This window comes from Palaemon carinicauda, chromosome 12 (assembly GCF_036898095.1).
Source record: "Palaemon carinicauda isolate YSFRI2023 chromosome 12, ASM3689809v2, whole genome shotgun sequence".
NCBI lineage: Eukaryota > Metazoa > Arthropoda > Malacostraca > Decapoda > Palaemonidae > Palaemon > Palaemon carinicauda.
The window spans coordinates 131,528,206-131,545,294 of NC_090736.1; the positions used below are offsets into that span (position 1 = coordinate 131,528,206).

Below are 17,089 nucleotides of genomic sequence, written 5' to 3' on the forward strand. Positions count from 1 at the left end.
AGTTTCTCAGGGCTAACACGTCCCTGGAAGACTGGAAGACAGTTGTCGAGAGCATTTGGCTAAGACTGCGTTGCGTCTCTTCAGGATATATTCACCCTATATGTAAATGTTCTGATGCAAAAGGAATTCTATGGTTTCAGCCCTGGTTCCAGATAATTCCTCAAATTGCTTGAGGGCATGATCTTCCCTTAAGTTTTCCATCACCGGAAAGCAGGAAACTTCTCCTGACCCGTGGTCTAGACACAAGCAGGCTTGGTTTGCAGACGTAGCTGCTACCTCTACGTTTGTCTTTTCGAGACCGGAAACAATGGAGGGGAGGTTGGGCAATTTATCGACCGGTACTGATGTAACCAGATTAGCAACATCAGCGTCTATAGGGAGCGGGCTCTGAAATGCACCAATGTACAAAAAAACGTCTCTGGCATGACAGAGGTAATAGCAGTAGCTTTGAGGCCTACCTGCCTCAAGTGAATTTTCTGATGCTGAGACTTGAGTATTAAGTAAGTCAAAAATATCTTTAGTCTGGTTAGAAAGCGCCACATCGAACCTATGTCAAGTGCTTTGAGATTGTCAGAGGGCTGAGTCAATAGCGCACTGTCTGTTAGCAATTTGTGCGTGAGGGGGATCATCAAGTCCATCTAAACGACGGACGAGGGTCATAATCTTAATAAAATGTGAGGCTTCTGAGCCTGACATTGAGACCTCGAGAGGAATTACATCAGCTGAGCTGATGCTCGCGTGTGCAGCAAGATTCTCTGGAGAGTTATTAATAGTAATAATGTCATTGTCCAGTTGTTCCAGTTTGGGATAATTGGCAGTTCTGTTCTAACAGTCACTTAGTTCTTAACTTTTCCTCAAACATCCTTCCTTTACCTTGTGTGTTTCACATTGTGACGAGAATAGGAGGCAGAGAAGGAACTGGAGGAGTTCAGCTCACTCCTAGAAGGACATTTGCCTCAGAGACTTCTCTGAATGCTGTGACATAGGGCGCCTATGGCATGGGCTTCGTCTATAATGTCTAATAAAAGTCACCTCATCTGTGTCAGATGGTGGTGTGACTCGTGGGAAGTGGAGAAAAGCTCCTAGCCTATTATTCATCCTCTGTATCTGCAAAGAATGTTCTGACACAAAGTGTCGTTCCGTAGAACACTTGACTTGTGAAGCACTATGAACATTCGGCCTAGAGCTATTGTGTGGCTGATCATGAAAATTAATGGGTTTGCTATTAGCGTAAGACATTAGTTTGTTATTAACGTAAGTCAAGGTTTGGTCCTCATGACTCATGAGTCCCAACCGAATGTTTATAAAACTCCGGGGGAACTTTGAAATAATGGGGTGTCGATTTACCACGCCCCCTCGAGTGCACTGATCATAAACTAGCTTGTGAGGTTCTGGTAAGAACATGTGAGTTAGTATTGTTATTATCTTTGTCCTCCTGACTTCCCAGCTCTAATAGGTTTGGAAGGAGAGGACCAAAAGAAACGCGTGGTTTTAGTAAGCTTTGGGGTGTGGACACAGCCGAAGCGGTCCAGCCACCCTTGTCATAAGATGCTAAAGAGTCCTTAGGACTTTGTAGAAAAGATCTGAGCTTTGGACCCCTATAAGTACGAAGCAAGCTTAGTGTGTGAGAACGGGTTGGAGACTGATAATAATTGTCTTCCGACAAGGCTGCCTCAGCTCAACTCTAGCCCCAGGAGTATGAGGAAAAGCCATCTCAACTCTGAGTTCCACAAACGCGAACACGAGTAGGCTTTCGATGCTCGAATTGGACATGTTTCCAAGAGCGGGAAGGCTTTCTCTTAAAAATAATTTGCATGTTTACCCTTTGTAATCATTGTTACTGGGCTGTGACCTGGATCATGGGTCGGCACATAGCTAATGTAGTCAAGAGTAGAACAGAGTATTTTCTACAAGTGGGGGCTCAAGGTCCCGCCGTCTCTGATCAACACTTACCAAGATTACTATGGGCATCGTCTTCTGTAATTAAAGTCTCAGATGATTCACGGCACAAAATAATAGAGGGAGGCTTTCGTCGCAGAAAGGAGCCTTCGTCTCCTACTTCTGTTGGGAGGAGATGAGGTAAGAGAGAAATCTCTTAGTTTCCTGCGACGAGAATATCTCTCCCATTGGGAGAATGTCCATTCCCTACAGTAATTACATAGTGATTTCATTGGACATCTCTTGTCCAGGTACGAGGGACAAAAGAGACGCAGATCTACATCTGCCTGGCTCATGAGAATGCCACAAGGTAGCTATACCGGCTGTGGCAAGAACGCAAATCCCAAGGCTTACTATACATAAAACACTCACTCCTTAACTCATAGATAATGAATAGCAACGCAAGTCACTGTGAATAAAGAAGACACATAAGTCACAAGCAATAAACACTTTAAGGGTAAGTGAGTTGAATGTGTCTCTCAATAATAGAGAGGAAGTGAGGGCACATCCTCTTAACTTCAAGACCAGGAGCGAGATCTAAACGAACCTCTATTCGTTCCTCCTCACGTCTCCTGCCTTCTTCCCCTGAAGTCTGTTCTCGAAGGAGCTCTACCTCGAAAGGGCTGTTGAAATTTCCTCTCCTCTCTCTTCAGAGACGAAGAAATGACTGGCAAAGGCCTTCTAGCAGAGCGTGACAGGTCTTGAGTGGCCTTTTGCGCAAGCGAAAGGGTAATGTCCCTGACAAGGGACTCAGGAAAGAGATGTTCTGAGAGAGGGGCGTAAAGGAGCTCACACTTCTGTGCAACCGTCACTGATCTGGAAGCAAAAGAACATAACAGGGCCCTGTTCTTCAAAACTCCTGCCGAAAAAAGGGAAACCAACTCATTTGACCCATCCCTAAGAGCTTTGTCCATGCATGCCATGATACGAGTAAGGTCTTCTGTTTCCTCCAGTCGTTCAGTTTTCCTGGCCAGAGTACCTAGAGACCAGTCCAAAAAACTGAAGACTTCGAAGGCTCGGAAAATCCCCTTGACAAGGTGGTCAAGCTCAGATATAGACCACATAACCTTCGCCGAGTTAAGGGCATGCCTTCTAGCAGAGTCAACAATACCAGAGAAGTCCCCCTGGGAGGAGGCAGGAACTCCCAGGCCCAGAGGTTCTCCAGTATTGTACCACATGCCCGCCTTAGACGCTAGTTGAGCTGGTGGAAAAGAGAAGGTGGTCTTAATCGCTTGCCTATGCTCCTTCATCCATTCATCAACTTTACCAAGAGCCTTCCTAGCAGAGATGGAGAGCTTCATTTTGATGAAAGCCGACTGCTTTTTGGCCTTCTTCCTGCTAAACTGCGATTGAGGAGAACGAGGGGCAGCAGGTTGAAACTCCTCCCCATAAAGCTCAAGGAGGGAGCAAGAGAGAACCTTATAATCCTCAGCAGCGTTCACAGGTTTGTCATCATCCTCTGAGACATCCTCAAGAGCTTGTCCCACTTCTACTTCAGTCTCTCTTCGGGCTGAAGGTTCACCTGCACCCGAAAGAGGCAAATCGTAGGATGCGTCCTGTAGGAGAGGGCTGGATGCGTCCTGACACTGAGAGCCGCATGCGTCCTGGCGCCGTGCACTAGAATCGTCCTGGTGCCGAGCGCTGGAAGAGTCCTTGAGGCGGTAGGAGGATGCATCCTGGCGCCAAGAGCTGGAAGTGTCCTTGTGCCTGCAATCGTCCTAGCGACGAGAAGCGGAAGCGTCCTGGAAAAGCAGGCTGGAATCTCTCTTGACTTTTGTCTCTAGGCTTTGGCCTTTTCACTGGAACGGCGTCCAAGTCATCCTCAGAAGGAGAAGGTTTGGGGTTACTTGAAAAGGGAGAGCGAGAATGGGTCTGGTCAGTTCAGTTCCACCTCCTCTTGGTCGGTCTTGAAGCCTCATACTGCCATTTGCGTCTGAGAGAGGGGCTCAGGGAGGACACCACTTCCGACACGCCTTTTCAGTGGCGGTCAAGAGCAGCCAGGGAAAATGCAACAGGATTGTCTGAGGTGACGGCTGACCAAGGATACGTACCTCTCACTCCCATACGGCCGTCGACGTACCTTCTCCCTTGGTCCTAGAGGTCTTGACCTAGGGTAATGACAGGTTCGATCAGTTGCCACCTCCACTGCACTTTCACTAGCACAAATCCCACTCTCACTCTTACCTTTTAAGGCTGAAAGTTGGTCTTTTATAGCCTTCAACTCAGCAGCCATCCTGGCGTACCGAGGGTCATCCGCAGATACCGTTCGTGTAGAAGGGGCAGGAGTTACTACCTCAGGGGAAGGTTCAACTTCCACAGAGGAATTAATTAATGGATCAATAGAAATATCTAAACTACAATCACTAGCAGATATAGATTTAGATCTCGATGCCCGCCTGGCTTTATCTAGCTCTAACTTTCGCACATAGCGCCTCATATCTAACCATTCTTTCTCGCTCAAAACCTCACATTCCTAGCACCTTTTATCAAGTGCACAATCAAAACCCCTGCAATCCAAACAAACAGTGTGAGGGTCTACCGAAACTTTCGGTAACCTCACCTTGCATTCCTCATTTACACACACACGAAAATGAAGTTTCTCACTCATATTGAACAAACAAATAGTAACAGAATAAACACAAAAGCGATTGCCAAAACCCCAAGTCAATGTACTTCACCAAAAATAAGTATGGTACAGCGACACAGGGAAAGCGAAACGAAAAACTCCAATGGCGGACCAACGATGTTGTCAGTCCAACCGGCAGAGATGATCTGAGGAACAGAAAATGGGAATGATTCCAAGTACCACCCTGTAAGGGTTGTTAACCACTTAACCACACAACCACCACACGGCGGTTGCCGCGAGTTTTGAAAAATTCTGCCGGACGTCAGAGACTAAGCTATATATATATATAACTGCCAGGTCAGTTCTATTCATAAAAAGAAGTATCATATGGTGAGTGACAACACTACAGTAGCAGCTTGAGTCAACACACAAGGAGGCACGGTCTCGTGCCCTCTCTGTGAGCTGATAATATAAAACAGATATCTTGCTTAATGCTATGTTATATTCAGTTAATTCTCTTGAAATGCAAAACAACTACATTAAACTATTACAGCTAAAAATATAAATTGCTAACCTTAAAGAACAGACGGGATGCACATGAGCACTAATCACTTTTGCAATTCCTCTGGTTAGGAAGTCCCAAATAACTATTCGGCCATCATTGCAGCCAACTGCTAAGAGTGTTCCCCATCTATTAAAAGCACAGGTTACAGCCAAAGAAGCGCAATCAAGTGCTCCATCAAACTCTTCAGGATAATTCTGACCAAATGATTCTGAAAAGACAAAAAAATCACTGCTAATTGCTGTACATTATATACTTATAAAAATCTATAACAATTACAAGTTGGGAAAAATTCTTAAAGAATAATTAACATTATGATAAAAATGAATTTATTCTTTAGTGTGGATAAAAGAACTGAGCGCTTCTTGTTACTATCGATTAACTATTACAACGAGATCACAAAATTCCAATGAAGGACTCGATAGCATATATATATTTTATGTTTACGAGCACTGATAAATGTTCCTTTCATAGGTAAATTTTTTTTCACAACATAGAATCACTATCAACCATATTTAAAATTTGCTGAAATTCTGCTTGAATAGTGCGGTGGGATTCTCATTGTCTACTTTAAATTTATCCTCTTAAGATCAAAATGTAACTACTTTCTCATATTAGGAAAGAAAATATTTAAGTGGTTTATTCTCAACATAGTTGGCCCCTTCACGATTCATTCACTTATGAAGTAGGTTGAATAAACTTTCAATATCTATGATCCAGTGATGTGCATGAAATGAAAAATAGCAAATCAACACTATCTGATGTTGGCTCTAGGCATTAGTCAAACGGTAGGCTTATTGTTTGGTTTTAAAATACTTGTGACATAAGCAGTGGTGCTTGATGAGCCACCTGTGGCAAATCAAAAGACGTGTGACTACAGTGTCTTGGGGAACGTGTGTAGATTGTTGGGTTGCCAAGCCTGCTGATCGCATATAAAATGAGAATCTTCTCTATCCATGTCCATTGTAATCCACACATCTACGAGTATGCTGGTCAATGAACTAACACTAAATATATACTCACTTACTGGTCTCTTTTCTGCCCTAGCCCATTTCTCTTGCCATTGAACATTATTTTATTGCTACTTTAACTACTGGCAAAACTGGAATTCACTATAAGAAATGGACGAGTGCTGGTTAGTTAGGTATTTTTCTCTATATGTTTAATAGGACCTGGGGCATAACTTACGTATCGGTCGATTAAAATGTGAAGTACGTTTTTTCCCTCTAAGTTCATTGTTTACATCTGAGAGACTGAATGGGACTTATTGCACATGCTCGGTTCCGATTGGTTGCTTACACAAGTACTTCATCTTAAGTTCCCGGATGTTGTTCTACAACAGCAATTTTTTTCCACCTTCCCCTTCAGTTTCAACATAACCACCATCACGTAAAGACATCTCCAAGAGGGAACTTAAGGAAAGCACATCAATCTATTTCAAATTTAGTGTAATTTCATTTATGTCAGCAATTAATTATGATGGAAATGCTCTCCGTTCAGTGTTAATTATGTGAAATTAAAAAATAACAGCGAAATAATGCCTCAAAGGTCCGATTATTATTTGTAATATCTTTTTCATAATATGACAAATTCGCAGATAATTTGTATTTTTCCTAACCATACAAACCTTAGCTATTTACAGAGGGTTTACCTTTTAGCGCAGCTGAAATGGCGAGACATTAGAATTTTAATGAGGGTGTATTACCCCCGCGCTAGTTAGCGGGGGGTAGGGGAGCGGTAGCTAGCTACCCCTTCCCCCCCTCACACACAGATGAATGCTCACTTTCACTTAGAGGTAGGACTTGTCTTGGGGGACAGGGCTGGCGGGCAAATATGTGTAAATAGCTAAGGTTTGTATGGTTAGGAAAAATACAAATTATCTTCGAATTTGTCATTTGTTCCGTAACCGAAAAACAAACCACGCTATTTACAGAGGGTGACTTACCCCTTAGGTAGGGTGGAAAGTCCCCAGCCATACTGGCTTTGGCTTTACCCGGGGACTCAGAATCCGAGTGAGTTGCACTCGAGAAAAGGAGTCCCGGCACCTCACAAGTTCCTTGCTCCGCAAGGAACCATGTGGCCTACGTAAGCTTGTGTGTGAAGGAAGAAGTGTGACCCGTCCTAGGCAGTTGACCTGGAGTTCCAGAAGGAACTCTGGGTTAGGACGTTCCCAATACCACCTCGTCAGGGTATGGGGGACTCGACAGCATTGACTCAATACTCGGAACACAAGGAAGCATGGTTTACCTGCAGAGGTTCGAGGTCAGCTATGCAGAGACCAGGATGCTGCTTCCCCGTAGAGTGGATGATGAAGAAAGAAATAAGAGCCAGACATACTTCTTTCGTTCATGCAGACTAAAACCTGATAACAATGCCCTCAACCTTCTGCTACCTGTCCAAAAAGGAGCCTGAGGTTAGACCAGCTGTTGTGTAGCCACCACAGAGCGATAGAAAACGTATCGAGACTCCTGTGGGTCACGCCCTGCAGGAAGCGGGCTGCGAAGGTCATTAGACGCTTCCAGACTCCAGCTTGTAGCACCTGCGTCACAGAGTAGTATTACATGAAGGCGAGGGACGTTGCGATGTATCCAACATCGTGCTGTAGGGCGACGTGACGGGGGAGGGTCTGGAGACAGGTCGAGATGAATGTCCTTGAGTCCGGGCTGAAGAGGTATACTGGTGACTCTCCCCCGTGTCCTCCTTGTGCTCCCAAATCGGCTGCAACTGAGGACAAACTGCAGCTGTTCCCAAAGCAAGAAAGAGAAGGTCTTGGGACATCAGATACAGAATGGAGACTCGAAATCTTGAAGGAATTGGACCGAAGAGCCGGGACCCCCAGATTCTGAGTCTAGCTAACAACTCAGGAGCGAACCTGAATGTTGCCTTCCCCTCTTCCTTAGAAAGGGGGGAGTCGTAAGAGACCAAGAAGATTGCTTACACACTGGCAGTGGCCAGAGTGAGCAGGAGACCCAAGGCGGAATACAATCCGAGGCCTGTCGTAAAGGGTCTTGAGAAGATCTCTAAAGGACTAAAAGTCCGAGCCATGCTCCAAGTTGGAGGTCTTCCTCCGACTACGGCAGGGACGATCGTAGCTTCGCATGAGCGAGGATAGATCCAGCGGGCAGGAAAAAGTTATTCCTTTAAGCCTGAAGGTCAGGGAAAAGCTGAGCGACAGGCTTCATTGCCGAGAGCGGAAAGGAGTTTCCTCCCGCCGAAAGGCAATAAGACCGTTATTGCTGGAGAAGAGGCCTCAAGGGAAGAGGTATATCTCCCACGGCCCCAACCACCTTAGACTCTTCACTTTGCCTGGAAGACCCCTGTGGATGACTATCGCAGATGACGCGACCTCCGTACCGCGACTGTAGCAGGTCGTCTCTTCTTGAGGAGGAGGCGTAGTGTCTCCAGGCATGAAGCCGAAGCGACGCCCCGGTTTGGGAGGGATGTCGCAGTGTGGTTGTTTGAGTAGTCTGCGCCGTGGGAGAAGCTCTCCCGGGAGTTCCGTCAAGGGAAGCAGAGGGTCCAGAAACCGTTCTGCGCATAGTCCCAGTGGAGCTCTCCCATTGAAAGGTTGACAGACAACCTGGTCTTGTTGAGACCCATTGTCCACAGACAAAAAGGATGGAAGACGCAGGCGTCGAAGTTGTCCCACCATCACCGAAATGCATCTTGCCAGAGTCTCGGGGTCTGAGATTGAGGGGGAAGAACAGCGGAAACTTGAGGTTCCAAGCTGTCGCGATCAGGTCCCCCAGACCAGGACTTGCTGGTTACCCAAGGTAAAAGACCCCCAGGTACACTCTCTCTACGAGGCTCTGCTCGGATAGTCGGAGAGAACATTCCCCTGCCTGGAATGAGAGAGCCGATGGTGGTATTGAGAGAATCTCAATCATCCCGGTATCTCTACTGCAAGATGTGAAGGTGTGAAAATGCGTCCCCTGCTGGTTAGAATACGCCAGAATCATGAAGTCGACGCGCACGGGGCAACTCGGCAGGAGCTGTAGGATCTGTAGAGGGGCCAGACTAAGGCCCCTAAGCCTGCCTGAATGATGGAGAGGTATCCATCAGGTGTTGACCATAGGCCTGGACCGGAACATGCCCCCCCCCCCCCCCCCTTTCCTTTGACGAGTCCGAGAACAGCATCAAGAATGTGGGGAAAGGACGAGAATATCCACTACCATCAAGAGGCTCCATAGGTCAACACCCTTTGCAGGTCTAATAGTTCCGCTGGTCCCATAGGGGCCAGGAAGTCCGGTTAAACATTGCCTGAAGCCACCGGAACTTGGACCGCCCCACGTGGAACTTATCCTGAGGCGACCGTTCAGACTATAGACGGGTCAATGAGGAAAGGAGAACTAGGAAACACTCCAAGGTAGGGCTGAAAGCTCTGCTTGACTGAGAACAGGTACTGCGACTCTCCTCAGTCTTGCCACAGTCAACTGAAAGGAAGGCTCGGAGGATGTGGTAACAGAATCTGGCGTCCCCAGGTGGTCACCCATCCAAGTACCGACCAGAACCGACGTTGCTTAACCTCGCTGGACGGACGAGAAGCGGGGTTTCCAACGTGGTAAGGCCGTTGACTCAATATCATGGCCAGATACTCCAGATGTTGAGGCAGAAGAAGAGAAGGCTCCAAGCAAAATACCATTAACCCACACTCATGGTAAGCATCCGGAAGCTTATCCCGGCGCTGAAGAAAGTCGAACCTGAGCCTACCGGAGTTGACCAGCCCTCCAAACAGCAGAAGAGGCGGAAGCCTGCACCTGAGCGGCCATGAGGAAGGCAGGGAGAGTTCTCTGGGGAAAAAAACCTGCTATGCCACGGCGGGATAGCCACACTGCATCATAAGCAGGAATACTTGCAGTCTAGGCTGAATTCGACGAGCACCCTGGAAGATGGATGGAATGGAAACTGAAAGTACCCGTCCTTCCGACCTTGTCGCCTCGTTACCAGTCTGATCGATTCTGCTGTTCTACGCTGGCCGAAGTTTGTTCGACAAACTTGATCAGGGCTGAGAGGTCGACTACGGAACTCCCCTCTCAGATCCTTCTTTACAAGAAAAGATCGACTGAAGAGGCCGGGGGTGAAGCCGTCGATGATCCTATGGAAGACCTTCGCCTAAGGTATGGATCATTCTGCCCAACCGGGCAACTCTTGCTGACGCTATGGCATAGAGGTTCAGAGACACTGAATTCGCTGACAGAGACGGCAGGCGCGATATCCTTGGCTGATCACAGAGATTGTGCGGGAATGGGCATCGGGAAGCTGTCATTCGGATGAGTAACCTTAAGCATCCTCCCAGCGAAAAACCTGCAATCCTAGAGTTCGTGAACTCTGCCGCTCCTTTTAGGACTATGCCCCCCCGGGGCAGCCTCCCGTGCCATCTGTTCCTGACAGGAGGAAGCTGCAATTGGACACCTTGTCCCAGTTGTCGTAGCCGATAACTTAGGCCGACGTGGTTGAAAGGAAAGGGCGCTGGAGCCCTGCAGAGTCTGGAAGAAAGCGCCTTGGAGGAGTGAAAACGGAAGTCGATTTCCTCCGCACAGCCGCTGTCTAAGTCTCTGTCCTTGGGTACAAACAAACTCTTCTCAAGGATGGAAGGGTGACTGAGGTCGTCGACCTCCACAGATGAGACACCCGAAGGAAGCCCTCAGTCAGCGCGTCCAGATGGTACAACATCGAGCTTGTCCGCAAGTTAGATACATAACGACGAAAGGCCAAGGTGCCTGAGCTCGAGAGGAGGAAAGTACCCATGATCTTCCTTGAACCAAACCTCGGGCCGTAACCGAGGAGGGAAAGGACCTGGTAAGCTCACAGAGGAAGGGGTAAGCAGTCACCCCTTGTCCGATGGAGAAATCTCGAACGGAAAGCCCCCCTGCCAAAAATCCTTCCAGGGAATGACAGGGAAGGGCTAACCCAGGTTCTGAAAAGAGGAGTGTTGCTCAGATCTCCCTGAAGTTTCTCCTATTCTTGCAAGTGCCATGCTCTGCGTTTACGGGGTGAGGCCGTGTTCTGGAAATACACTCCAGAAGAACTCGCCAGGCTGGCCATGCTGCGAAAACCCCATTGGGAATCGTGGTCGCAATCGCCCTGGAGCTCGCGCGATGGTAATTCAAAGATTTGAGCGTGGGCGAACGTGGAAGCGCCCATGCGCGGTAACGCAGGAACGCAAACGAAGGTGAGCGAAGGAGCGCAGAAGGAGGGCGAGCGTGGTAGGAAGGGCGAGAGCTGGTGGTCGGCGAGCGATAACCCATAGACGAGCAATGGATACTGCAAGAAATAAGCCGACGTTTGTGCGAAGAAACACTGTAGGTCCGAGCGACGGAACACCGTCGGTTCGTGCGACGGCGTGCGACGGCGTGCGACGGAACACCGTCGGTCCTCGCTACGGAACACCATTGGTTCGCGCGACGGAACACCGTCCATTCGCGCGATGGAAAACCGTTGGTTCGCGCGCGGGCGAACATTGGAGAGCATGGGCGCGGAAGCGCATGAGCGTAGACGTGCAGGCACGTGGGCGTGTGGGCGCGCGGGCGCACAGGCAAGTGGTCGCGCAGGCGAACAGTTGCGCGGGCGCGCAGGCGAACAGTCGCGCGGGCGCGCAGGCAAACAGTCGCGCGGGCGCGCAGGCGAACAGTCGCGCGGGCGAACGGTCGCGAGGGTGGGCAGGTGAATGAGCACGAGTCCGAGGCGGCGAGCGCGAGACCGAGGCGGCAAACGCAAGCGTTAGCGCGATGGCGAGAAAACGCGCTGCCGCGTGGGCGAGGAAGACCGCTGGCGATATGGATCAACAGGCGATCGGTGGTGAGCTGGTGAGCGCTAACGCGCATGTTGGCGATGGCACGTTGTGGCATGCCGACGCGATGGCGAGCAGCATCCGCAGGTGGGCGGTCGCGCGATGGCGAGCAGCATGCGCAGGTGGGCGGTCGCGCGATGGCGAGCAGCATCCGCAGGTGGGCGGTCGCGCGATGGCGAGCAGCATCCGCAGGTGGGCGGTCGCGCGATGGCGAGCAGCATCCGCAGGTGGGCGGTCGCGCGATGGCGAGCAGCATCCGCAGGTGGGCGGTCGCGCGATGGCGAGCAGCATCCGCAGGTGGGCGGTCGCGCGATGGCGAGCAGCATCCGCAGGTGGGCGGTCGCGCGATGGCGAGCAGCATCCGCAGGTGGGCGGTGGCGCGATGGCGAGCAGCATCCGCAGGTGGGCGATCGCGCGATGGCGAGCAGCATCCGCAGGTGGGCGATCGCGCGATGGCGAGCAGCATGCGCAGGTGAGCTAGTAGCTGGCGAACCATGTTCCTTCAGAAGTGTTAGAGAACGTTGGCGTGCCGGCTGTAACACACGCGGGCGATCCGGAGATCGCCGAGAGACAGGTGATCGCTGGCGAGCTGATGATCGCTGACGAGCAGAAGGCAACGCGTGGAAGCCTGCGCATAGAAGAAGAGTCCTTGACCCCGACCTGAACCGAAGTTCTAGATCGCGAGGGCGAACGTGGGCGCGTAACAGGAACCAACAGGAACAGCAGGGATGATCATCATGAGAGCGCTGACGAACAGGAGAGCGCTGATGAGCAGGAGAGCGCCTGTGCGCTAACACTGAGCAGGAGCAGGAGAGAACACAGCAGAAGGGCGCGCAGGGGAACCCTGACACGCAAGGGATAGAACCCCCGTGGGAGGCAACCCTTTGCCCCGAAGGGATCGTTGTCCGTCGGGAGACTGATGACCGTCGGAAGACCGTTGTCTGTCCGCCAGGAGACTGATGTCCGTCGGAAGACCGTTGTCCGTCGGGAAGACCGTTGCTCGTCGGAAGACGAGATCAGACTGCTCTCCATCTGCACCAAGGCGGAAGATCAAGAAAAAGGAGTTGTAGGCTGCAAACGGAGATTCAAAAAGGCGCCTCTTAGCACCCTTATAGGGAGATGAGAGGCCCTTACGACAAGGCGGACGGTGGGCCTTACGGCGAGGGAGGCCAACAGCAACAGAAGAATCCTCCGAAGAGGAGTCTATGAGTGTACTCTCTCGCGAACGAAAGAGAAACACTTCGTAGAAGAGACTGGTCAGCCAGTGACCTAAAAGGAGCAATCCTCCGAAGAGGAGCTCCTGCAGTTGCCCAGCCCCTTGAGCGAGAATGCAGGTGTGATCGCTCAGCACCAAGAGCATAGTCGCAAGAAAAAAAGGCAAGAGAAGAACCCCCCAAAAGGGGAAAAACTCAAGCCTGGACAGGAAAAACTTCCCTCGGAAGGAAAGTTACCCGCCCAAGGAGGCAAGCCTCCTGACTGTTCTAAAATGAACTGGAGAGCTGTCCGTCGTCACGGGAGTACTTCCAGTAGAAGGAGACACGCCCCTGACGAAAATACAAGGGGGGAGGCAGCAACAGCCGAATCCCCAGGCCTCAACAGGACAGCTCACACCGTTGCCATATTACAGAAACGAACTAGATCGGTAACTGTAAAAGAATAAAACAAAAAACCTTAGTACACATTCATTCCCCCGGGAAGGCTACGAAGAGGAATCCCGAGGGAAAGGAAACAAGAATTACACAACAGGCACGTGCCCTCACAACGACTTACACTCACGGAAGGAAAGCTGTAACCAAAACAGAATTATAACAATTATAATTATGTAACTATGTAATTTAAAAATGAAAGAACACTAAAGAAAGAACGAAAACCCCGAAAGGAATCGTTCTACAAGCCGAAAAAAAAAAACAACTACAATTAGATTCATAAACTAATTGAGACAAACGTACGGCGTAGCAACCCCCCACACGGAAAGGAAGCTACAAGGGCGTAGTAACACGTAGTAAAAGGGTGAACGACCTCAAGAGAGAGACAGAGAGAAAGACATGAGTCAAACTCGATCGCCACCCATAAAATTACGCCGTGGTGGCCTAACTGCCGAGGACTCCACGTAGATATCGTACACTACACACACAACTCTGAAAAGGAAACTTACTGATTTCTATACTCAAATATATATACAAACAAGAAAACATGTTTACATATATATTGAGTAAATGAAAAGTAAGCGATTAAGTAAAGACAAAAAAAAACAATGGCTGCCAAGAGAGGACCAAGACAGAGACGTCTGTCACAGTCCGAGCCAAAAGTGAAAGTGAGCATTCATCTGTGTGTGAGGGGGGGAAGGGGTAGCTAGCTACCACTCCCCTACCCCCCGCTAACTAGCGCGGGGGTAATACACCCTCGTTAAAATTCTAATGGCTCGCCATTTCAGCTGCGCTAAAAGGTAAACCCTCTGTAAATAGCGTGGTTTGTATTTCGGTTACGGAACAAATAAGGATTTATTTGTGATTTACTTTTAGTTTGTGACCTGGAAAGGAGGGATCCAGCTGGCGGTTGTGACCTAGGAAGGGCTAGGGGTTGTGAGCTGGGAAGGGGGATCCAGGGGGCTTGCCCCTGAGTAGGGCTTGTGACCTGGGAGCTACTTGTTTAGGTTAAGTGGGTTTATTAGGTTCTTCTGTACCCTTTTACAAATCTCAAAAGTGTTAAATAATCATGTATTGGCCTGTTTTCAGCCACTTACATGAACCATATATTTTTCCATCTGGTTATCTTGTGCTTATTTTGCATTTCTGACCATTATTATAGCTGCAAATCACTGGTTTACGACATTTCCCCACCAGAAAAACCTATATCCCACTGGGGCCCCACAATATTTGTCTTTATATAAGGGGGGTCCAAAAACTCATGAACAGGTGGTTTGCCCCAACAATCATAGTCATAAATGCATAAAACACAAGATAACGAGTTGGAAAAATATATGGTTCATGTATTTGGCTAGAAATTAAAGTATCATATATTTACCCTACATTGTTCTCGCAAGCGTTACATTGGGCTACGCGCGTTAGCAGAGTATTTTAGTCAACAAACTTTTGGTAACCCAACTACCTACACACTGCCCATTCTTATTACTCAGGTAAAAAAATATTTGGGAGCCTTTGTATATCATAGCCAGTTCTACCAGTGTGCATAGAAAATGGGAATTTTCTTCCCATTATCCAGTAGTTTGTATGACGTGGTCTCTGTACTATAAAACCTGAGTCCGTTTTTCTGCAAAATCTCTACACAAGAACCTAACCTACAAGCTGTGTCCTTACCTACTTACATAATGGGGGGCTAACAACCCTAGGAGTCCCCATACACTGCTGTATTCCTTGCCAGCCGTCATCATATAAACATGTTGCTGCTATCATACATACTACCCCATATTTGGAGGTTGTAGAAAATACAGGAAGACATTTACCATACATAATAGAATTAGAAATAAGGATTTAGGGTGGTGTGACTACTGTTCTACCTGTGCAAACTACACCCATTCCTTAATGGCTAAGTAAGGAAATATCTCGGGGTGTATGTACGATATCGGCCAACTGTATAAATGATGATAGCTGACTAAGAATACGGCAGTGTAAATGGGGTCCAAGGCCCCCCCCCCCTCCCCCCGTTAGGTAAGTAGGTAAGGACACGGCTTGTAGGTTAGGTTGGGGGGGGAGAGTCTAGGTTAGTTGTGTCCATATTTTATGCTCGCTGGAAGAACTGGCCTCTCATATACAAAGGCTTGGGGTGTATGCATGATAGCAACCACTTGTATGTATTATTATGTCTAACTTAGAATATAGCAGTGTAAGAGGGGGTTGCACCCCCATTAGGTACATATGTAAGAAGAACTCAGTTTGTAGGTTAGGTTAGAGGGAAGTTTAGGTAAGTTAATGTCCACTTTTAAATCAATGCATGAGGAACTGGCCGCTGATACACAAAGGCTCCCAAAGGCTCCAATATCTCACTTTGGAATAGCCTAGAGGTAGCTAACAGCCCTGGGCCCTAGCCTAGGTCGGCGCATCTGCAGTAATTTTGTCAGTTTAAAGATTAAGCATTTACCCTAACCTTACCTTGTATACCCTTCTCGAACTTAATTAATAAAGAAAATTGCATGTCTCTAATGATGAAGGTGCCAAAGTACATTAAAAACTTACCAAGCAATTCGAGATTCATGATGGCACATCTGACACAAGCAAAGACGCCAACCTTTTCTTGATTAGTTGTGGTTGGTTTTAGGTTTTATTTATCAGTTCTGCCACATTTATGTTTAGATCAAAACACAGAACCTTGCTATACGTCTGAAACGGAATTGACAACCTTTGGCAAAATGTAACAAAGGTAAAACACCACTTTTTACGACTACTCAAAGCAATTGTTTACAAATCGTAGCATTGCGGGAGGATCATTTCACAAAAGGGAGCTTTATGTTTAAAGCATTTTGTGAGTCTTTTATTATTATTATTATTATTATTATTATTATTATTATTATTATTATTATTATTATTATTATTATTAGCTAAGCTACAAACACTAGTTGGAAAATCAGGATGCTATAAGACCAAGGCCTCCAACAGGAAAAATTACCCTAGAATAAACTTTATGAGAAGCATTGAATATAAAACCTCTTAAGAACAGTAACAACGTTAAAATAGCTCTGTTATATATAAATTATGGAGAGAGACTCGTGTCAACCTCTTCAACATCAAAATAGTCGCTGCAAGTTTGAACTACTGAAGTTTGACCGGTTCAACTGCCTGATTAGGAAGATCATTTTACAATCTGGTCACAGCTGGAATAGAATTTCTAGAATATTGTGTAGTGTTGAGCTTTATGATGGCAAAGTCATGGCTGTTTGCATTACTGTAACTACATAATTAGTACTACGTAGGCTATAAGATGGTACATTCTGGGTAGGTCTGAATGCAAAGGATGGTCAGAATTATGTAAAATCGTATATAATAGGTTCAAAGAACTAAGTTAACGACAGTGCCAGAGATTAATATCTAAACCAGGAATAAGAAATTTAATAGACTGCAAATTTTTGTCCAATAAATTATGATGAGATTCGGCAGCTGAAGACCAGACAAGAGAGCAATACTCGAAACAAGGCAAAATGAAACAATTAAAACATTTCTTCGGAATAGGTTGATCACCGAAAATCTTGAAATAACTTTTTCAATTAGCTAATGTTTTT

The 17,089-nt window shown here is 47.6% G+C and overlaps 1 protein-coding gene and 1 pseudogene across 1 annotated transcript in view; both read right to left on the minus strand.

Moving 5' to 3' along the window:
• LOC137651286 (retinoblastoma-binding protein 5 homolog) overlaps nucleotides 1-16,297 on the minus strand; it is a 144,835-nt gene extending 128,538 nt beyond the window's left edge. The window contains exons 1-2 of the mRNA XM_068384555.1: nucleotides 16,050-16,297; nucleotides 5,079-5,277 (exon numbers count right to left, since the gene is read on the minus strand). Of these exons, the coding sequence (XP_068240656.1) occupies nucleotides 5,079-5,277; nucleotides 16,050-16,068 (218 nt within the window). The 5' untranslated portion in view covers nucleotides 16,069-16,297. The remainder of the gene's footprint in view (nucleotides 1-5,078; nucleotides 5,278-16,049) is intronic.
• Nucleotides 9,523-9,641, minus strand: LOC137651391 (5S ribosomal RNA; annotated as a pseudogene).
• Nucleotides 16,298-17,089: the final 792 nt, after the last annotated feature.